This window comes from Eretmochelys imbricata, chromosome 21 (genome assembly GCF_965152235.1).
Source record: "Eretmochelys imbricata isolate rEreImb1 chromosome 21, rEreImb1.hap1, whole genome shotgun sequence".
Taxonomy (NCBI): domain Eukaryota; kingdom Metazoa; phylum Chordata; order Testudines; family Cheloniidae; genus Eretmochelys; species Eretmochelys imbricata.
This window is the reverse complement of record NC_135592.1, coordinates 12477766-12500656: the sequence shown is the minus strand read 5'-3', so window position 1 is coordinate 12500656 and position 22891 is coordinate 12477766. Positions and strand designations below refer to the sequence as shown.

At 44.1% G+C, this 22891-nt stretch overlaps 2 protein-coding genes across 6 annotated transcripts in view; both read left to right on the top strand.

The window, feature by feature from the left end:
• Positions 1-8761, top strand: part of RAB44 (RAB44, member RAS oncogene family) — a 29221-nt gene extending 20460 nt beyond the window's left edge. For 2 of the 4 annotated variants that reach the window (XM_077839428.1, XM_077839426.1), the window contains 7 exons: positions 341-422; positions 1331-1445; positions 4828-4929; positions 6113-6189; positions 7677-7750; positions 7850-7904; positions 8015-8761. In XM_077839428.1, coding sequence (XP_077695554.1) covers positions 341-422; positions 1331-1445; positions 4828-4929; positions 6113-6189; positions 7677-7750; positions 7850-7904; positions 8015-8096 — 587 coding nt within the window. In that variant the 3' untranslated portion in view covers positions 8097-8761. Of the gene's footprint in view, positions 1-340; positions 423-1330; positions 1446-4827; positions 4930-6112; positions 6190-7676 lie in introns of all 4 variants that reach the window. The other 2 variants (XM_077839427.1, XM_077839429.1) reach the window with 2 other exon arrangements.
• Positions 8762-14563: 5802 nt separating this feature from the next.
• C21H6orf89 (chromosome 21 C6orf89 homolog) overlaps positions 14564-22891 on the top strand; it is a 33641-nt gene continuing 25313 nt past the window's right edge. Inside the window, exons 1-3 of one of the 2 annotated variants that reach the window (XM_077839212.1) lie at positions 14571-14643; positions 18847-18914; positions 20071-20278. In XM_077839212.1, the coding sequence (XP_077695338.1) occupies positions 20090-20278 (189 nt within the window). In that variant the 5' untranslated portion in view covers positions 14571-14643; positions 18847-18914; positions 20071-20089. Of the gene's footprint in view, positions 14644-18846; positions 18915-20070; positions 20279-22891 lie in introns of both variants that reach the window. The other variant, XM_077839211.1, reaches the window with a different exon arrangement.

Genomic DNA, 22891 nt, shown 5'->3' with positions numbered 1-22891 from the left:
TGCAGCAGCAAGGGGCTGGCTGTGTTGACCGGACTACAGGATTGGTGATAAACATTAAATTCACCAGCCCATTGTACTGTGTGTACAGGGGGGCAATGGAGCAGAAATTCTCCCTGGTCCATGCACCATTTAGCAGAACATGCCCAACTGTTACTCTTATTAGTCATCATAAAACTAACCAGACCTTTTTAAAACCCAGCCACTATTCTGGGATTTTAAACTGAGAAGAGGCTATTTTGATCATCTAGTCTAGCCATAGAGTGTCTCCCTATCACTCCTGCCCCATGTCCATATCTCATGGTTGAATTCTACCGCATTACAAATGTGCTGTATGCCCTAGGAATGGATTATCGGGTCAAAAACCTTTTTGTGGACAACAAGTGCTTCGCTCTACGCCTGTGGGACACGGCTGGTCAAGAAAGGTAAGACACAGTGCTGTATATACAAAAAAGAATGCGTACATGTCTTTGGAAATCCACATAAATATATGCTCACACAAGATGTTTGAAAGGAGAAAGTCGAGATGAAGAATAAACATCCAAGCTCATTTGGGCAGGACTGAATTTAGGGAGACCTTTAGTCCCCAGGGCTGAAGGCCAAACCTAGGTACCACTCAACTCAAGGCAAACTCCCGCCGATTTCAGACAGGCCAGGATTTTACCCTAAATTCACTAATATATGTGTGTATTTACTACATATGCATATGTGTGTGCATTGTGTATATCTACTTTGTGGGTATATGTATTTGTAAACATATACACATAATAAGAAGTATGTGTATTTACTCTGTATATATATGTATATACATAGACACATACATAATATGTGTATGTATTCTGTGTGTTTATATGTATATGGGATAAGTATTTACTCTGTGTGTGTGTATGGTATACACACAATATAATGTGTGTTTATTTACTCTGTGTGTATGTATATACACATACACACATACTTATAATCACCTGTTATCTATCTATAAACACATCCACTTGCGCACACAGTTAAGGCTCTGCAAAACTATAATAAATTTTGAAACTTATCTCTGCTGATCTCTGCAAACCCTGCCCCCTTCCATATTCTCCCCCAGTTTCACTTGTCTGTCAAACTTTGCAAAATGGTGTCTTTGCTTCACACCCTTGCAGAAGGGAATATTTGCATATTTTTGCACATTTGAATTTTCAGTTTTGTTACCATGGTTTTGCACAACCCCTACCTGAAACACGCTTTGTATGTACTTGGGTTTTTTTTTTTAAAACCTCTGGATTGCTGTTAAAAATGATGCAAAAAGAGTATGTACATAAGTGTAAAAAGCAAAAGTGCTTTCTGACAGGTACCATAGCATCACCAAGCAGTTCTTCCGAAAAGCTGACGGAGTGGTGTTGATGTATGATGTCACTTCAGAATACTCCTTCGCGGACGTGCGGTACTGGCTGAGTTGTATCCAGGTAGGTATAATGCGTGAAATCCTGGCTCCACTGAAGGTAATGCCTCAGTTTCCCAGCTGTTCAACGGGAGAGGGAGGGTTGTGAGGCTAAATTAATTAGTGCAAGAGGCTCTGAGATCTTTAAATGCTATATTCTTCAAAAGAAACACGTAGTCATTTTAGAAGACAAGGCCAAATGCTGCCCTGACCTAAACCTCATCAACTGTGCTCAGCCAGGCCACTTGGGGGCAGAAACAGGGCAGAATTGGGCCACCTATATTTTATTAATCATGTTTAGGATGAATATATTGGTCCAAGTAAATAGTCAAGAGAGGAACAAGGGCATTGGTACTGGAGCTATTCGTTTTTTGAAAAAGACATAAGCAACCCATGTACTTGATGAAAAATGCCATGAAGTTTTATCAGCCCTCAGTATCATTACCAAGACAGATTCACCCATGATATAATCCCCATCAAACATACTGGAACGACATAAGGAATGAATTTGACCTATGTCTTGTGCTAAGCTAGGAATGTGGATGGAAGAAACATTTGTGAATGTCATCGTATGCAGCTGTATCCAGCCAGATCCTCAGATGGTTTAAATTGGTGTAACTCCATTAAGTCACTGATTTACATTAGTCTGCATCTGGCCACATGAGGTTTGGGATTTGCGGTAGCAAGTAACTGAAGGGTGGTAGGGTCTTTCTTTGCTGTCATAATAATACTAGCTCTTATATAGCACTTTTCATCCACAGATGACAAAGTGCTTTACATAGGAAGTCAGTATTATTATCCCCATTTCACAGATGAGGAAACTGAGGCACAGAGAGGGGAAAAGGTCACCCAGCAGGCCAGAGCCTGGAATAGAACCCAGGTCTCTTGAGTCTCAGTACAGAGCTCTAGCCACTAAGCGAAACTGTTACATCAATGACAGGTTTCAGAGTAACAGCCGTGTTAGTCTGTATTCGCAAAAAGAAATGGAGTACTTGTGGCACCTTAGAGACTAACCAATTTATTTGAGCATGAGCTTTCGTGAGCTATAGCTCACTTCATCAGATGCATACTGTGGAAACTGCAGCAGACTTTATATATACACAGAGAATATGAAACAATACCTCCTCCCACCCCACTGTCCTGCTGGTAATAGCTTATCTAAAGTAATCGTCAGGTTAGGCCATTTCCAGCACAAATCCAGGTTTTCTCACCCTCCACCCCCCCACACAAATTCACTCTCCTGCTGGTGATAGCCCATCCAAAGTGACAACTCTTCAGCCCCCAACTAAAACCCCTCCAACGCATTATTAAGGATCTACAACCTATCCTAAAGGATGACCCAACACTCTCACAAATCTTGGGAGACAGGCCAGTCCTTGCCTACAGACAGCCCCGCAACCTGAAGCAAATACTCACCAACAACCACATACCACACAACAGAACCACTAACCCAGGAACTTATCCTTGCAACAAAGCCCGTTGCCAATTGTGCCCACATATCTATTCAGGGGACACCATCACAGGGCCTAATAACATCAGCCACACTATCAGAGGCTCGTTCACCTGCACATCCACCAATGTGATTTATGCCATCATGTGCCAGCAATGCCCCTCTGCCATGTACATTGGTCAAACTGGACAGTCTCTACGTAAAAGAATAAATGGACACAAATCAGATGTCAAGAATTATAACATTCATAAACCAGTCGGAGAACACTTCAATCTCTCTGGTCACGCAATCACAGACATGAAGGTCGCTATCTTAAAACAAAAAAACTTCAAATCCAGACTCCAGCGAGAAACTGCTGAATTGGAATTCATTTGCAAATTGGATACTATTAATTTAGGCTTAAATAGAGACTGGGAGTGGCTAAGTCATTATGCAAGGTAGCCTATTTCCTCTTGTTTTTTCCTACCCCCCCCCCCCCAGATGTTCTGGTTTAACTTGGATTTAAACTTGGAGAGTGGTCAGTTTGGACGAGCTATTACCAGCAGGAGAGTGAGTCTGTGTGTGTATGGGGGTGGGTTTTTGGAGGGGGGTGAGGGAGTGAGAGAACCTGGATTTGTGCAGGAAATGGCCTAACTTCATTATCATGCACATTGTGTAAAGAGTTGTCACTTTGGATGGGCTATCACCAGCAGGAGAGTGAATTTGTGTGGGGGGGTGGAGGGTGAGAAAACCTGGATTTGTGCTGGAAATGGCCTAACCTGACGATTACTTTAGATAAGCTATTACCAGCAGGACAGTGGGGTGGGAGGAGGTATTGTTTCATATTCTCTGTGTATATATAAAGTCTGCTGCAGTTTCCACGGTATGCATCTGATGAAGTGAGCTGTAGCTCACGAAAGCTCATGCTCAAATAAATTGGTTAGTCTCTAAGGTGCCACAAGTACTCCATTTCTTGTTACATCAATATGGGCCAAATTTTGCCCTTGACCACACACCCACAGTTCCCACTGAAGTCAGCTGCAGGCACCTACATAAATATGAGGGCCAAATTGGCCTTATCTCTTATGGAGATGATGCAGTGGCTGCCAAGATGGGTGCTTTAAGAATTCCCTGTAGAACTACATCACTAACACCCTTATTCTTGTGTAGGGAAAAGTCTCATGGGTTCTTTAATAACCATGAACGGTCACAGCCTTGATTTTGGATCTCATACATGCGCTGGCTATAATTGGAGCAGGTGGAAGCTTTTCAGATTTTTTTTTTTTTTTAATTGGCCACTGGCATTGGCCACTGTTTAAGACAGGATACTGGGAGCTTTGGTCTGACCCAGTGTGGCTGTTCTTATGTTAATTAATAGCATTTATTCTATCATTAATTTATTTATTTTGCAATACAAGTTCATTTTTCCATATTTTGCACAATATTTTCCTGATGTTGATTACTGAAAACATTGTCAAAATGGCTGTCAAGTCTTTTTTGTTTTGATTTGGGGGAACTGAAGGATTCTGAAAATGATTTCCGTAGTGATTTTTTATTTAAAAAACTTCAAAAAAAAATTTTTTTTTTTAAAAGAAAATGGATCAGCTTTGAACCCTGAGGAATGGAAACAAAGGCAGTTTTTTTGTTAAATTTTTTAATTAATTTTTCAACCTAACTCTGGGGTCGGCTGAAACTATTGCAAGAAACTTCCAAGGGAAGTGGCGGATTCTCCGTCTCTCCGTGGCTTCAAATCAAGACCAGATGCCTTTCTGGAAGAGAGGCTCTATCATGTAAACCCAGACCCCGATGGACCAAATCCATGCCGGTCAGTGGGGTTAGGCTAGTCTTTGCCCTGATGTGTTCAGAAGCTGTGTAGGGTTATGATTTGAAGAAACTGCAGATCCCATTATGGTCAATGGCAAAACTCCCACTGACTTCACTGGGGCCAGGATTTCACCCCACCTGTCCTGCTTCACAGGAAGGAGCAGGAGATGGAATTGTCATCCTTCTACTTGGTAACAAATCAGACTGTGCAGCAGAAAGACAGGTATCTACTGAAGAGGGTGGACGCTTGGCTAAGGTATGTGCACAGATCTATTGGAGTTTGCCATCAGTTTAAATTCTTTCACCATCCTTAGTTGGGAGGCGGTTTAAAAGAATAAAGCAAAACCAAGACTTTAATTAAGCCATGATGACTGACAGGATAGGCATTTCCTTCCATTAACGACTGGCATGGGAGTTGACGACCTGAGGCAAAGCAGAAAGCCCCGAACTCGTCGACTGGTCATTAATTGCCAGGAAATGACCACAGAACCATATTTTGCTTTCTTGCACCCGCCCGCTCCTTGTGTTTTTTGTCTTCTCCTGCTGGCCTTGTTTTAACTCAGACTGTGATCCGGCAAGCTATTCCCTGGCCGTCCTGCACTGAACTCCAGCAGAACAGGTTACAGGATCAGGGCCTCAGGCTGTAAGGTTTTTGAGGCAGGGAATCTGGCTCAGATCCTCAAAGGTATTTAGGTGTGTATTTCCCATTGATTTCAGTGGGAGTTAGGCTCCTGCATTGAAGATCTGGGCCTATCTGTACCGTAACATGCAGGCACCTCTCCAGCACTATGTAAATAATAAAAGCATAAAGTAATTACTGACTCATCCCTTTTGAAAGATGCTTTATGTGTCCAAGCACTGATTCTTGTAATGGTCTGTTAGACAGACAAGTATCGTCCTCCCCATTTTACAGAACCCAGGACAGAGAGAGATGAAGTGACTTCCCCAAGGACACACGGCAAGTCACTAGCAGAGCCAGAAAGAGAACATTCTAGCTGCCAACTCTGTGTTCAATCCACTAGGCAATGCTGCCTCTGTGTATGTCTACAGCATGCCAGGATTTCCCTTGCTGTTAAAGACTAGCACTGGATTTCATTCTCAACATTCCTATAACTTAATAATTACAATGCACAATTTTATTCACATATGAATTCTGTGCCTTAGCAGCAAGGACACACTCTGGGCTATGCATTTCCAACAGATCACCACCTTTCCTTGCATAATTAGTCCCTCGTGCTTTGTTTTCCCAATCCTAAACAAACCATGATATCATTGCTCCAAATGCACCAACTCCCCCATCTTTTGTTGTTTGAGGATTATCTGGGAAAAATCACAACACTTGTGCTCGACCTGTTTTAAATCTATGCAATCTATGGCTTGAACCTACCAAACAGTTCTGGAAGGGACTGCATTTGTGTGTGCCCTCTTGTGTCTTCCAGGAGTGTGAGCTCTTGTTTTATGAATGCAGTGCCGCGTCAGGCCACAAAGTCTCCGAATCCATGATTGACTTAGCCAGGTGAGCAGTGTGCCGTGGGATTGTTGACTGTCCTGAATTAACATCTTGGGTCCCGATTTCCACTGCTCTTCTTCAGCTTTGCATGCTGACATGACCCCTGCAGCTGAAAGCTGTATATCTCCGTGCTCCATAGATAATGTACGCAGTTCCTATGTGCCCATCCAGGGCCTGTCCAAACTGGAGCTACACCAGTTTACCACAGCTGAGGATCCAGCCACAGGTGCAACGATCAGAGTCTTGTTCTAGCTGAGACAGGTTCTTATACTGTGCAGTATCAGAGCACTTTCCAGTCATGTATTAAGCAACGTGACTAACATCAGTCACTTGTTTGTTCTCTCATCCTCTCCCCAAGCAGAAAAGCACGTGCAGTGGCGTGGCTTGTTTTGGCAGGGGGAGTTGTTTTTTCCTCAAATATATATGTTGATCTGTGTTTATGTTGGAGAAGACAAACTCAGAGAAGTGCACCTTACACTTGGTGTGGAAGGTAGCGAGGTTTGTGATGGTATTTAGTTCATAGGGCAGTTCATTCCACCCTCCTGGCCCACCCTCTGATAAAGTTTCGTCTCCCACATAAATGGCCCTAAATGGATTCTTCACTGCAATGTCAGGATGCACCTCAAACATTCAGCCCTGTAAAAGTGGGTTAAAAAAACCATCAGGAGTATGGTTTTGTGCCTAGAACAGATTGTTGGAAGAAAGAATGGAAAAGGGCATACCAGGCCCAGATCCACTTACACTTTATGTTTCCCCACTAAAAACATCCAGTGTGACTTCCAGATGCTGCCAATCCAATCCCTTCTCCCAATCACAGAATAACACAACCTGAGGGCACCAAGGACCTTAGCTATTTCTCCTTCTCCTGGGGTGCTGTGCAGATAGTAGGTAGCTAGCTGGAAGCAACAAGCCAGGCATCATTCTACCTGCTGTTTTTTTTTTCTTTGTTTTATTCATATCTGATGTAATGGCTAAACCACACAAAACTAATTAACAGATCAGACACACTGTCAACCGAGTGAACCGCAAAACTGACAATGCTTACCATACTTAATGCCCATATCCAAATAAAGACAAATTTTTATACAATACTTAGCACTTCCAGGGTGTTTTATAACCCAATTCATCCTTACAACATTGTTGTGAGGTAGGTTATGGTTTTTTTTAGATAGATATTTACTGTTTTGCCTGGAGACCGCTCGCAACCTGGGCTCCAGTCCTCAGGATGTTGCTTAACTCCCCTATGGGTTGACTGACGTAAGCAGGTTTGTTTTGACTGTGGCTTGATTGAGGTTGGAATTTTCAATGGAGCCTAAAGGAATAGGTGCCCAAATTCCATTGAATTGCTGTGGGAGTTAGGCATGCAACTCTTTTCAGACCCTTTGAACATCCCAGCCCTGCCCTTTACTAGAGCTTTCCACCACAGATGATGATGTAGATTCCAAACAGCAGGGCAATTACCTGGCTAATTTGTTTCATGTTTATCCTGCCAGGTCACTGAAAACTCACGAAGACAGATTAAAAGCTGAGATGGTGGAGGTACCAGTGCCACCGAAGAAGAAAAGAGGTTGTTGCAGATGATTAAGAAACTCGGTGCTTTGATTAAAATATACAGCCTTGAAAGCATAAAAATGGCCCTCTCTTAACCTTCATCTCTGCTCCTCAGGTCTGACTCGACAGATTCCCCTTCAGCGTTGCAGAACAAACGCCGTTATGAGGGCGTGAGTTGCAATCTGTCTCATTCGTAGCAAATCTGTTTCTCTGATTGCCTATCCCCACAGTGTGTCTGGGCCTACAACATGAGTGGGCAAACGTTATTTCTTTCACTCAGAGATCAGACCAGTGCTCCTCCACTGCTGCCACTGATGCAAGAAGCGGAAAGAGCCCCGCCGGATTTTCAGATCTCAGAGTGAGTTTTGCAGCCAGCAGACAGAAAAATCCTCTCGGAGGGTGACATTCACTCTTGTGCAGGGGGCCTGCGCAAGGCCTATGAATGTATCGCAGGAGATCTCACAATTGGGTTTAAGTAGTGCAGGCGCCTCTGCACAGTGGTGAATTTCACTCAGAATGTGTAAACTGAGAAAATCTGATCCAGATTCAATTCAGAAAGAATACACAATATGCCTCAATCTCATTTTTACAGTCATTTTTCCGATTGCACTTTATAAAGTATGTCATCAGTTTGAAGTGTCTTCCTGTTTATAATATCTAGCTTTGCCCCTGCCTACGTCTCATACTGTACTACACCAGTCGTCAATAAAGGATCCCTACAAAAATGGCTACTAAAATTGTGATTAAAAAAAACAATGGAGGGTAGTTTGAGCAATGGAACAACCTCCAGGGTAATGGTTTGTTGCACTAGAACAGAGGTTCTCAAACTGTGGTCCGCAGACCACCAGTGGTCTGCGAGCTCCATTCAGGTGGTCCACAGATAGTTCCCTCTAAGGTATATGCCTGGGTAGCCGTACACAAGAGAATGAAGGGCCACCCACCTAATTAGTGGAGCCGTGCAGGGGTGGCTACACTAATTAGGTGCCTGGACCCTGGAGAAGACGCACATGTAAGGTGAGGTGGTGGCCTTGGGAGGAATAAGGGGTAGGTGGGAGGGGGCAGTGGGGTGAGAAGGGGGGAGGGAATTTGGGATGTGCAGGGCTGCAGTGGCCAGAGAAAGAGGCGACTTTCCCCAGCTCCAGGGCTGTGGCTGCCAGGGAGAGACCCCCCTCCTTCCCAGCCCCAGCTCGCGGGCTGTTGCAGCGGGGGAGCGAGGGAGAGACCTCCCTCCTTCCCAGCCCCAGTTTAGTGGCTGCTGCAGCGGGGGAGACCCCCGCTCCTTCCCAGCCCCAGCTCGGGGACTGCCGCAGCAGGGGAGAGAGGGCACATCCATCACATTAGAAAGGTAAGACTACTGGTATTAAAATATGAGTTGTGTGCTTTTATTTGTAGAACAAAAAAAGTTAATTATTATTATGTTTTTTTTTAATATAGTGCTTTTATCCAAAGCACTTTACAATAGTTAGCTAACGGTACAAACAATATTTGGAAAGATCATTAAGTGGTCCACCGAGACCCTCGGCAATTTTCAAGTGGTCCGCGAAAAAGGCAGTTTGAGAACCACTGCCTTAGAACAATTCTGGGTATAGGGAAAGCAAGGTTTTGCAAGCTTTTTACAAATGCAATTGCTTTTTTTTTTTAAGTGCATTTTGTGCTTATTAACTTGGGAGTGACACAAGCACCAGAAATATTAGTATTCCGGTTTAAATTACAGTTTAATCTACAATTATCATGTAGATAATTGTGCTTTTGAGAGCTAAGGATGCAAACAGTTAAGGACCAGATCCTAGCTCAGAATCATGTGCCTACGTACCTTTGCAGATCTGGGTCTAAGTGTATAAGAGCTAAGTGTTATTGTAGAGCAGCGTTAAATATTGCTGGGGGATTTGTGTAACCTCTAGCACTTCAGTGGGATTTATTTAAATATTTTTGTTGAAAAATCTCAGTGTATCAGACTTGGAAACAATAGCTTGGATGGGTTTGGGGCCAATTATTATCATCATCAGTGTTATTTAACATTTATATCCCAGAGGCCTCAGCCAGGTCAGGGCCCCCATTTTGCCAGGTGCTGTCCAAACGTAGAGACATGATGAGTCTCTACACTATAAATAAAAGCGTATTTTAACTTATTTATGGTTCTGCTTCTTTTTTATTTGTGTGTGTTATTCATAATGCTATCACACAAATTGGTGATGTCAGTTCTGTGCAAAGCTACTGAAATGTAGTGAAGGGAGCTGGGGCTCTTTCACAGAAAGGCAGAGGGTGTTTAGGGATCTAACAGAATGGAATTGTCCATTTGTTGCTTACAGTTGGGGAAAATGACCAATATAGTTACATTACAGGACAACTGTGAATATTCTAAGAATAGACCAAGACCAAAAAGATCTCAAAGAAAGCAAAGCTGGTTAGCAAATGGAGAGAGCCACTGATCACACATTAACAAATGGTATCAGATTGTAACCAGTGCTAGTTTGGGTAACAAAGGTTAGCCAGGTTCGGCAGGATCTTGTAATTAAGACAAAGGATCACATCTTACAATGTCAGAGCTCAGGTGTTTCAGTGTCTCACTGACCAGCTGTCTCTCTCTGTTAGCATTGCAACATTTCAAAACTCCATCTCCCCTGAATCACCAAAACACTCTGTGTATGTCAGGTTTACCTGTCTCCTGACACTTATTACAGCAAAGGGGTGAACCTCCTGCAAAGTCGTTGGCTGAATAATCTGTTTTCTCAACATTATCGAGACTTTAACAATCTCTCTTCTAATCAGAAGTTATAGCCCTCCCTTTTCCATTGTATGCACCAGTTTAAATTCACACTGAATGGAGTTGACTGTTTTCACTTCCTGTCACATACCAAATTCCTTCAATGGCTGCCTTTGAGCCCTCGGTCTGCTATTCAATTCTAACAACCTTTTATTTACATAGCTTGTCTCATCTCTGACCAAAGTGGTATATTCCTATTCCTGTTTAGGTGGCACTAAACTCTACCTGCATTTGTGCTGTATCTGGGCAATTCACACTCTTTAATGGACTAACCTCGTCGCAACCTGTAAGGCAGGGCACTGCTATTAGCCCCATTGTACAGATGTGGAACTGAGGCACAGAGAGACTAAAGCCCAGACCCTCAAAGGTATTTAGGTGCCTAATTCCTGTTGATTTCAATGGGAGCTAGATGCCTATACAACTTTGAGGATCTGAGCCCAAGGGACTTGACCAAGGTCACACAGAAAACCTGTGGCTGAGGAAGGAAAATGAGCTCAGGTACCTCAAATCCCAGGCTAATGCCCTAACTCCTTTCCTTACAGAGGCATTCTGTTGCCTTTACTGTTAATGCCAGACAACTGTCCCTTAGCCCTAATAATAAAAGGACTGTATTTTCTTAATCCAATTTACATAGTTCTTCTTCTAGGCTAGCCTCTCTTATCACACTTCACTATAAAATGATATTATTCTATCTAGTACTAGGATCAGCCTTTGGAACATATTCACTAAAGAGAGACTCTAACGGCACAGTTCCGTTCTAGCTCTGGATGCAATATTCTGGGGTCTTCAGATCCAGGTTTAATTTGGGCCAATCTGTACTATTTCTATTTTAAAAGTCCTTGAACAGTATAAACCCAAATTCATTTGAAATTCTGATCAACAATGAAAGTAACAAAATCGCTATGTCCATCAGCCAAACCAGACCGCCTGTTCACTTCATGCAGCTGTACGTAGACAAAAGCTGCCCACAAGAGGTTTCTCTTACCCTAAATCTTGTTTGGATTATGTACGGAAGATGGCGCTTTTCCTGCTTCAGTCGGTCAGCAAACAGCTTTATTTGCCTACAAAAGAAGATTAAATTAGTTAAAGCTGCTTTTCCTCAGTTCTTCCATTAGATGGTAGTAAATACAACAATGCATTCCAACTGCATAATATTTGAGCTGTATAAGAGATGCTGATAACCTGAATTTGGCTCAAAATGTAGATCTGTAAAGCCAAACTTTTATAAGACATCATACACAGAAAAATGGTACTACTTTATCTCCAATGGCATTAATTCTGATAAAAAGAGATATTTTTAAACAAAATCCCTCCCCCTGATGTGTTAGCAAACTTTCAAAACATTGCAGCCCTAAACCGGAAAGCAAAACTGAATTGTTTACAATATAAACAAAAGTCAAATTGATTTTTCATTCTCCAAGCTGACAGAAATGCAAGAAAGTTAACAACGAGCAGAAGTAATGCCAAGTATGTTGCATTTTAACATTTCTTTCACTTTTAAATAAGGCCTGGATCATGCAAACACATACACATGAGTCACTGAAGTCAAACGGACTACTCAAATAAAGTGATGCATATGTGTGTTTGGAGGATCAGGGTCCACGGTCATAGTAATATCATAGGAAAAGACATTTTATTTGTTTGTACTATATGATTGATTTTTTAAGCTGTGTCTCTTTAAATCTTTCAGAATTACTATAAGCACTTCACCAGTAACAGAGAAATTTTCAAAATTAAATTCCATTTCAGAGCATGACAGAATCTTAGTAAACAACCACAAACCAGCTGAGTGCCCGCAGCCATACCACTTTGCGGGCTGCTCCTAATAGCGGAGCACAACTGGACTGAACAAGCACTTAGCTCATGACACATTTTAACAACATTGTAGAAAAGTTCAAATGCACAACTATTCGGTCTCCAAAAGCCACTTCTCCAATTCTCTCTGTTTTCATCGTTTAAGGGATTATTATTTACTCTTATTGGCATATAAAATATGCACCAAATGAAGCAGAATAACTAGCACTTTTCATCTATAAATCTCACAGTGCTTTACAAAAGAGGTCAGTATCATTACGCCCACTTCACAGATGGGGAAACTGAGGCACACAGCCATGAAATGACTTGCGCAAGAACACCCAGCAGGCCAGCAGCACAGCTGAGAATTAGAATCAAGCTTTTCTGAATGCCAGTCCAGTACCCTATCCATTGGACGCAGGGAGTCCTCTGCTTTCTCCGTAAGCTACAGTTTAAAAAGGGGAAAATTAAAAACCGATAAAAGGAAATACTTTCTCATTGCCACCGGAAGTCATTGAGACCAGTCTCTGTACAGAAACACAGAGTCTGTACTGGTCAGATGCCCCCACATAGTATTAACGGGCACTGCCCTGCTTGGCTTTCCCATGTGTTTGAATGATGTCAACATTTTAGATTTGTTCATTCTTCAACTCTTGAAACAAGTGTCTTATCCGCCGTGAAATGGGTGGACTGCCGGTGATGAAGGTATTCCACAAACATTGTTAACTATTGAGGACGATGGAAAGAATTTTACCCAGGAAAGAATTTTCTGTAGTATCTGGCCGGTGAATCTTGTCCATATGCTCAGGGTTTAGTTGATCGCCATATTTGGGGTCGGGAAGGAATTTTCCTCCAGGGCAGATTGGAAGAGGCCCTGGAGGTTTTTCACCTTCCTCTGTAGCATGGGGCACTGGTCACTTGCTGGAGGATTCTCTGTTCCTTGAAGTCTTTAAACCATGATTTGAGGACTTCAATAGCTCGGACATAGGTGAGAGGTTTTTCGCAGGAGTGGGTGGGTGAGATTCTGTGGCCTGAGTGGTGCAGGAGGTCAGACTAGATGATCATAATGGTCCCTTCTGACCTTAGTATCTATGAATCTGTGTTGTTTACTATCGACCATAAGCACATCACAACAGGGACTGGTCCTGTATAATCTGTCCGGTGCCTCGTACAGTTTGGGCACGGCTGAACATAAAAATGAGGAGGGGGCTTACTTTTCATAGGGCACTGCCAGCAGAGAGGTGCAAAAGCTGACTAAGGAAGCAAGCGACTGCTCAGTTTCACTCAGCGTAATGTACTGCCATGGGCCAGAAGCAACAGACACTGGCCACACTCCTGTTAACTGTATGAAGCCAACGAGGTAACAGCTTTAAGCAGCGGAAGCCAGACGCTACGGAGGGAGACGGTGTGTGGACAAAGCCAAGGCACAGGAGGAAAGTGGGTGAGGCTGTAGGGTGACTGTGGACATGTTGACAAAGCTGTGGATGAGTCTTGGCAAAGGAAGGTAGGCCCTGCAAGGGCACTTAGAGCAAATCAGGGAGTGCTGTGGGTGGCCAAGGCAGCTGGGCAGCACCTAGGTGGGGGGCGCTGTGGGTGGCAGAGCAGCAGAGGGGCTGGGACAATAGTGGGGGGGCTGAGAGCCATTGAACCAAACCCTCAACCCTGTAGATCACGGAAACCGGGTCAAGCCCGGGGGTGCGGTACCAGCCCCGCAGAGCAGACAGGTGGGAGACGGGTGGGTGACAGGGCAACTGGCAAGGGGGTGGGCAGCGCAGCGAGTGGCTGGCAGAGGGTGGGTGGCTGTGGGTGGCCGGGCAGGGGGTGGGGAGGCAGCGGGGCGGGTGAGATGTGGTGGAGGTGAGGCCGGGGGTGGTGTGGGGCGGGGCAGAGGGGCACGGCGGGATGGGGTGCAGCGCATAGAGGCAGAAGGCGCAGTAGGGCGAGGGGTGCAGTGGGGCAGAGGGCGCGGTGGGGAAGGGGTGTCGCGGGGCGCGGTGCAGTGGGGCGAGAGGGGGCAGTGGGGCGAGGGCCTGGGTGTGGTAGGGGTGGGACTAAGGGGCGCGGGGGGGGCGCTGGGGCGACGCAGGGGTCGGGGCCAGCAGTGGGGCCAGGGCAAGTGCGGCGTGGTGGGGGCGGGGCAGAGGCCGGGAGGCGCGGTGGGGGCGGGGCTGAGGGCGCAGTGGGGGCGGGGCCCTGGAGCCCTGGGGGCGGGGCAGCCTTGGCGGCGCTGCGCAGCTCCTCGCGCCCGAGTCCCGGCCAATCGGCGGCCTCGGCAGCAGGAAGCAGGAAGCGCTGGGCGGGTCCCCGCAGCCGGGCGGAGGCAGGAGCACCCGGGCCTGAGCGTGGATGGGGTGAGGGGTCACGGGGCCATGGGGGGCAGAAGGGGAGCGCCCCGGGCGGGGTCAGGAGGCAGAGGGGAGGGGTACTGGGGCAGGAGGGGGGATGGGGCAGAGGGGAGGGGTACTGGGGCAGGAGGGGGGATGGGGCAGAGGGGAGGGGTACTGGGGCAGGAGGGGGAAGGGGCAGAGGGGAGGGGTACTGGGGCAGGAGGAGGGATGGGGCAGAGGGGAGGGGTACGAGGAGGGATGGGGCAGAGGGGAGGGGTACTGGGGCAGGAGGAGGGATGGGGCAGAGGGGAGGGGTAATGGTGCAGGAAGGGGGATGGGACAGGAGCGAGGATGGTGGTAAAGAGACATGGAGAGAGGCAGGAGGGAAGGGGGCATCAGAGGGGTGGGGTTACTGGAGGGGGCAAGGGAGGGCAATGGGGATAGTGAAGGGGGAGGAGAGAAAGCGGGAAGCGCCTGGGTGGGGGAGGGGTGAAGGTGCTGGGGGCAGGGCAGAGGGGTGAGCCTGATGGCCCAAGTGCACCTGGGCCAGTGGAGGTACAGACGGATTCCCAGGGCACCCTGCCCCTTTGCTGCAAATCCCAGTCAGGGAGCCCATGTGCCCTTGCACCAGCTGCTGGGTGTCCTAGTTCCCTTCTTAGCCCTGCTGCGCTCCAACTGTGGAAAAATGAGAAGTGCGGAGCAGAGAAAAGGCCTTGGCCTTAGTGCAATAACAAACCAACCTGCAAGTGTTTGCACTGCAGCTCTGGGGTGGGAGGGAAGTGATCCCTTAAAGGGGGTACCCTCAGGCAACGAAGGTCCAAAATTTCAGTATTGTACCAAAATACAAAATTTCCAGCAAACCTGGTGTCAGCAGAAGTAATCTAATTAAGGAACAAAATTTGAAGGCAAATATTTAGGTTTTTTGTTTTTGGCCTTTCAGCATATTGCTGTCGTGTTTTGCAATCCAGCATGCTATTGCATGAGAGCCAAATGCTCACAAGGGCTCTGATGCTGCAATTGGAGCCCTGCCCCCATGCAAATCCCCATGGTCTTAAACTGGGCTCTGTGCGGACTCAGGTGCAGGATGGGGTCTAGCTTTCTTTTTCTATTGCTCATGCAGAGTGAGGCACAGATGGGAAACTGACAGCATAAATGGTGAAATGTAAATTTGATCTTTAAAATTTGTTCAGCTTTAACAATCTTGGGTCTTATTAGTAATGTAGGTGAGGAAACTTGTCTTTTAAAAAAAACAATGAGGAGTCTGGTGGCACCTTAAAGACTAACAGATTTATTTGGGCATAAGCTTTCATGGGTAAAAAACCCACTTCTTACCCACGAAAGCTTATGCCCAAATAAATCTGTTAGTCTTTAAGGTGCCACCGGACTCCTCGTTGTTTTTGTGGATACAGGCTAACGCAGCTACCCTCTGATACTTGTCTTTTAAAAATGATTTTTAATCCAATAACATCTGTTTCAAAATAGATTGCCACTTTAGCCCAGTTTCTGCAAACACTTATGCACACGCTTAACTTTCAGCACAAGCATTCACGTTGAAGTCAGTGGGACTGCTCACATGCATGAAGTTGAGCAGATGTTTAAATGTTTTCAGGATCGGAACCTAAGGGCATGATCCTGAATAGAACCTTGCAACCCAACCCGAACCTGACGGGACCTGACTGCAACTGTCTGGCTCAGGTCTGGTCATCTCTGATCACCTTTTCCTGATTATGGGCTTGACGCGTTGTTCTACTGTGTACCTCGCTCCTGTTGGCTGCCACATCAGTGCGCTGCTGCGTATGCTGCTGCTCTTGTGTGCTGACAAGTCACACCCCCTCTCCTGCTGCAGGAGGTGGCCAGAGATGGATTGCTGGCACCAGGCATAGGGAGTGGGAAGCTGCTACCAGGCCAAGCCCCAAGCTCAAGGTGAAATGTCAGGTTCGGGTCTGAAAACCTCTCCACACTCTCAGGTTGGGTTTAGGTCAGTTGTCCTCCGCTCGGGTTTGAGTCCTGGTCCGGCTTTAAAGTTAGGCCTGAGCAGACCTCTAATCCTGAAAATACCTGCGTGTGAATCACTTTAATCTCATACATAAGTGTTTGCAGGATTGGGGCTTTAAACTATAAATTCTTTAGTTCAGGAACCTTCCCTGCTGCTGTGTTTGTGCATCACCTAGCACAATGGGTCCCTGATTCTCACTGGCTCACTACCATAAATAAGTACTAAATAATAGTAATAATTAATAACAGTAAACCTGATGGCTTTCCAATAAATAAAAGCCAGAAACAAAACATAAAGACTGTTATTTCTCTAGTAGGCTTAGCCGTATAAGATATAGAAGATTTATTTCCTACATGTATATAGCAACTAAGCAGAAGAGTTAGTCTGTCATTCTTATTTCATAAATCATGTTGCATTGATCTGAAAGTAAATAATGGATATTTTTAAGGCATTGTTTATTTTTAAAACAACGTTAGACAAGTATTTTATTTTCCAGTAGGGAACACAGATTACTGTTGACTTTTGCTAAGGAAATGTGAAAGGTTTTCAATACTAGTATGTGATTTGTAGGTGTCTTCCTCAGTTATGCTCCCTAATAGTGGATACTCATATAGGGGGGCTAGTCTTAGGACATATCTCAGTATTTTTGACACTGATGAGCTTCTGCTACTAGGGAAAGGAGAAAACTTGCGCTATGTGACACTTACTGTAAGGATATCTGTCATGAGCTGCTGCATGGAATTGCTGTCAGCAGCTACAAAACAAGCGCTCAATTTTGCAAGCTCTTTGTGCACAGATTTCATTGAATTCACTGGAATTCTTTATGTGGAGGGCTCGCAGGATTGAGCTCTGGCATTTCAGCAAATGATACAAAGAGCTATACAGGAGCTACAGAGAAGCTCAACGACCTTTCAATCCATTTAGTACATCGCTTGCGGTTCCAGTGTCAAGGCAACTGGAACAATCATTAAAGTTGAGCAAAGACCGTTTAATTTTCTGCAGATGCTCTGGCTATTGCTTATTTTGTGAATCAGTGTGTTATATAAATGAAAGAGTCAGTACAATAATATTATTTTTATAGAGCCAGTTGTTTGTAAAGCATCTAGTACATAGGTAGAAAAGGTACCTTTCCTAGAGAGCTTGCACTCTATAATCCAATCTTCCCCATGCTAGCTCCTGGATGTACGGTGGGATTCACAAAGGTGCTTAGGCTCCTAACTCCCATGAAATCAATGGGAGTGAGGCACCTAAATACCTATGGAAATCCCACTCAGAATGCTTACTACTCAATAGCGCTACTCATAAAAGTAAGAACTAATTACATCTTGTAGTAAGCATTTGCCTGGTCAGGTCATAAATTAGCATGAGGAATAAAGACTGGAATAAGACAAGAAGCAGAGCAAAGTGGCATATATCCCATTCCATCTTTTTTTTTTTTTTTTTAGATTGCTTGTTAGTGTTTCTGATATTGCAGGAATGGAGGGTAGAAATGTCATCACTTGTTTCTAGTTAATTGCTAAAGCTGGAAGGCTAGGAAACATAATTTTCAGATGACTTCTTTAAGGACAACCAGATTTCAAATTTGGTTGCCTAACAAGGAAACGTGATTTCTTGAATCTTTCTTTTTATTGTGGGGGGAGGATTAGCAAAAATGAGTTGCTATGTAAAATATTTTTCACTGTGTGTTGTACTGCCCTTTGCGCCCTCCAGGACAAGCTGCCGAATTGATCTGTGGTTTTTAAAATACCGGATGAGTTGAGCGATTGGTCAGCGAATACGTGTATAATTAGCCATGTACACTGGTCTCATAATAATGCTGTAGGGAGTGTATCAGACAGAGCGGAGCCAGAGGAGGAATTTCATGACTTGGTGGACAAGCTATCCACTCCTGCGGTTGGGTGGTGTTGAGAACAAAAGTGAGGCAGGAGCCCTGTTTCTGTTCTCAGCTTGGAGTGAGCCTGAAAAATCTGTACACCTAGGATTTTCACATGTGGGAAAGCACCCTCCGTGCTGGGCTGTATGTGATTAAACTTCCTCTCTCTAAATAGATTTTTGGTTGCCCTAGTCTAGTGGATAATAGAATTTTCCAAGCTCAGAATTAAGAGCTAGGGGAAGGCCCTATATCCAGTCCCCTCCCCTCCAGTGCAGGATATTCATAAGTTTTTATGTGAGTCTCTAATGATGGAACAGTTACAGTCTCAAATGGCTTATTTCCTTATGTCTTTCTACAGCCCATCCCCATTGTACAGTGTCCAGTACAGTGGAGTTCCGATCCATGACTAGGGATCCTAAGTACTGGGTAATACAAATAATTAATATCTTTATGTTATAAGGCTCAGCTATTGTGAAAGACAGGGGCAGTGTTGTGGGAATAAATTTCCTTCACGTATCCTGCTGTTCATCACTGTTCATCACACATCCTGCTGGTCCTCATGTGAAAAGTTTTCAGTGGTAGCATATGATTTGTATATGTCACAAACTTCCCCGCTTAAACTCCATGGTCGGGAATAATTTGCCCTCAAAGGTATCAGAGGGGTAGTCGTGTTAGTCTGTATCCGCAAAAACAACGAGGAGTCCGGTGGCACCTGCCACCGAACTCCTGGTTGTTTTTGCCCTCAAAAGCCATTTTGTCTCTTTGTTGTATTTGCAAGGAGTCTCTCGCTGTAGTACTTGATTGTATAGAGATGCCATATGTGTGAATCACTTGCAAGGAAACGTAAAGGAAGAGCTTACTACTGTGAACTCTTCCTGCTTGCAGCTAGCACATATCGTATTGCTAATACCCAACAATGAGCTGGCCTTGGAATTAAATTGCAAGAATTTAAATAGTAAAATCGTGACCCTTCACTCACCTGCGCTACTTATTTTTAACAAGGAAGAGGACAGAGGGACAAGGGATTTAATGAACAAAAGATTTGCTTGGTTAAAATAAGTGACTCACTAAAGCTATAACAGAAGAAAGCGTGGCCAATGCACATGCTTATTGTCTTCCATATTCCAAGGTTGACAGTGACCTTCAATGAGCAGTACGTTTTATGGGCCAGATCTTCAGCTTGGGCAAATGGATGTAGCTCTATGGATTTCAGTGAAGCTATACCCGTTTACACCAGCTGAGGATCTGGCCTTTTATCTCCATTTTCTGCCTAGTATCCTTATTAAATCTCATGACCCATAAGGCTGTAGTTTCTTCTTTCTTATGATCTGTAGGAGACACAGATGCAGCAAAGGAGCTTAGGGCTGCAGCTAACTGCTCTCAGATGAACTCCCTTTATGTTTGAATGAACTCTCTCTTTCTTTGGTGACAACCGGCTTTGCAGCTGTGCTGCCTTCCTTTCTAATTTAAAACCTTGAGGATGTGCACTGTTCTGTGGAGGGTGGCCTTGGGCTCTGTGTGTGTGGTGATGGGGAGCTTTTGACGGTTTCTTGTTGCTTGACTGTGTTCAATCCCCTCGCAGGGATTTTTCACTGGTGGCCATGGAGCTTTCTGCCAGTGAGCTCAGCATTTATGACAAGCTTTCGGAGACCATTGACCTGGTGAGGCAGACTGGACACCAATGTGGAATGTCAGAAAAAGCCATTGAGAAGTTTGTCAAGCAGCTCTTGGAAAAGAATGAGCCCCAAAGGGGACCCCCCCAGTACCCTCTCTTGATGGCTCTCTACAAGGTAAGCCATCTTTCTGACCTGCAGGGATAGGAGATGTTGACACTTATACATACGTGCCTTTTGAGGATTTGATGTTCTTCCTCTACATAATGGCATCTGAGGCTTGTATTTCCCCATGATTAAATAATAAAGGCACAATTGGGAAACTATCCCAATGAGAAGGAAAGAAAGGAAGAATACTAAGAGGCCAGTGTGGCTCTATCAGGAGCTCTTTAATGACCTGAAAATCAAAAAAGAATCCTACAAAAAGTGGGAACACGGACAGATTGCTAAGGAGGAGTATGGGAGAATAGCACAAGGATGTAGGGATAAAATCAGAAAGGCTATGGCACAAAATGTCCCCCAGCAAGGGACATAAAAGGCAGTAAGAAGAGGTTCTATAAATACATTAGAAGCAAGAGAAGGACAAAGAGAAGTGTAGGTCTTCTAATGATGGATATCATCAAGAAGGCTAGCAGGTTTAATGCCTGTTTTGCTTCAGTCTTCACTAAAGTAAATTGTAATCAGATTCTTAAGGCAATTAATATTCACAACAAGGAAGAAGGAATGGATAATAGATGTATTCAGATAAGTTAGACGTATTCTAGTTGATGAATTGATGAAATGCATCCTAGGGTATTTAAGGAACTAACTGAAGCAATCTCGGAACCATTAGCCATTATTATTGAGAATTCATGGGGGATGGGTGAGGTCCGAGTGGAGGAGGGAAAACATAGTACTCATCTTTAAAAGGGGGAACAAAGAGGAGGCAGGGAATTATCAACCAGTCAGCCTAACTTCGATACCTGGAAACATACTGGAATAAATTGTTAAACAATCAATTTGTAAGCACCTAGAGGCTGATAGAGTCATAAGTAATAGCCAGCATGGATTTGTTAAGAATAAATCATGCCAAAGCAACCTAATTTCCAACTTTGATGGGGTTACTGGCCTAGTTTGATAGGGGAAAGCTGTAGACATGATGTATCTTGATTTTAATAAGGCTTTTGATACAGCCCAACATAACTTTCTCGTAAACAAACTAGGGAAATATGGTCTAGATCAATGGCTCTCAGCCTTTACAGATTACTGTACCCCTTTCTGGAGTCTGATTTGTCTTGTGTACCCCGAAGTTTCACTTCACACTTAAAAATTACTTCCTTACAAAATCAGACATAAAAACACAAAAGTCTCAGCACACTATTACTGAAACATTGCATACTTTCTCACTTTTACCATATAATTATACAATAAAGCAATTGGAATATAAATACTGTGCTTCCATTTCAGTGTATAGTATAGAGAGCAGTATAAACAAGTCATTGTCTGTATGAAATTGTAGTTTGTACTGACTTTGCTAGTGCTTTTTATGTAGCCTGTTGTAAAACAAGGCAAATATCTAGATGAGTTGATGTACCCCCTGGAAGACCTCTGCATATCGCCAGGGGTATGTGTACCTCTGGTTGAGAACCACTGGTCTAGATTAAATTACTATAAACTGGGTACAAACTGGTTGAAACACTCTTTTCGAAGACTAGTGATCAATGGTTTGCTGAAAATCTGGGGGACATAACTAGTGGGTTCTGCAGGGGCCTTTCCTGGGTCCAGTAATAGTCAATATTTTCATTAATATGGAGTAGAGAGTATGCTTATAAAATTTACAGATGACGCCAAGCTGAAAGCGTTGCAAGCTCTTTGAAGGATAGGTAAGTCAAAATGACCTTAAATTGGAGAATTGGTCTGAATTCAACAAGGTGAAATTCAATAAAGACAAGTGCGAAGTACTTCACTTAGGAAGGAAAAAAATCAAATGCATAACTACACAATGGGGAATAACTGGCTAGGTGGCAGTACGGCTGGAAAGGATCTGTGGGTTATAGTGGATCACAGAGTGACTAGGAGTCAACAATGGGATGCAGCTGTGAAAAAGGATAATATTCTGGGGTGTATTAACAGGAATGTCATATGTAAAACACAGGAGGTAATTGTTCTGTTCTACTTGACACTACCGAGGCCTTAGCTGGAGTACCCTGTCTAATTCTGGGTTCCACACTTTAAAAAAGTTGTGGGCAATTGGAGAGAGTCTAGAGGAGAGCAACTAACATGCTAAAAAGTTTAGAAAACCTGACTTATGAGGAAAGATTTAAAAAAAAAAACAACCCACGTGGGCATGTTTACTTTTGAGAAAAGAAGAGTGAAGGGAAGGACCTGATAACAGTCCTCAAATATGTTAAGGGCTGTTATTAAGACGACAGTGATTGATTGATCTCCATATCTGCAGAAGGTAGGACAAGAAGTAATGGGCTTCATCAGTAGTAAGGGAGATTTAGGTTAGATATTAGGAAACACTTTCTAACTATAAGAATAGTTAAGCACAAATAGTACTCCTGGGGGAATTCTGCACCAAAAAATTAAAAATTTTGCAAAATTCTGCATATTTTATTTGTCAAAACAACACAATATAATCACTCCAGTTTCAATTATTTTGGTAACTGATTTCAAAATACAGTAAGTATGTCAACAATACAGACAGCAGCAAAAAAGATTCCCCCAGGAGTAGAGAGTTAAAGAAATCCTTACAACAACAACCCAGTTCCAGTTGTAAAGAATTGGAGGGGACTCTGTGCGGCGCCC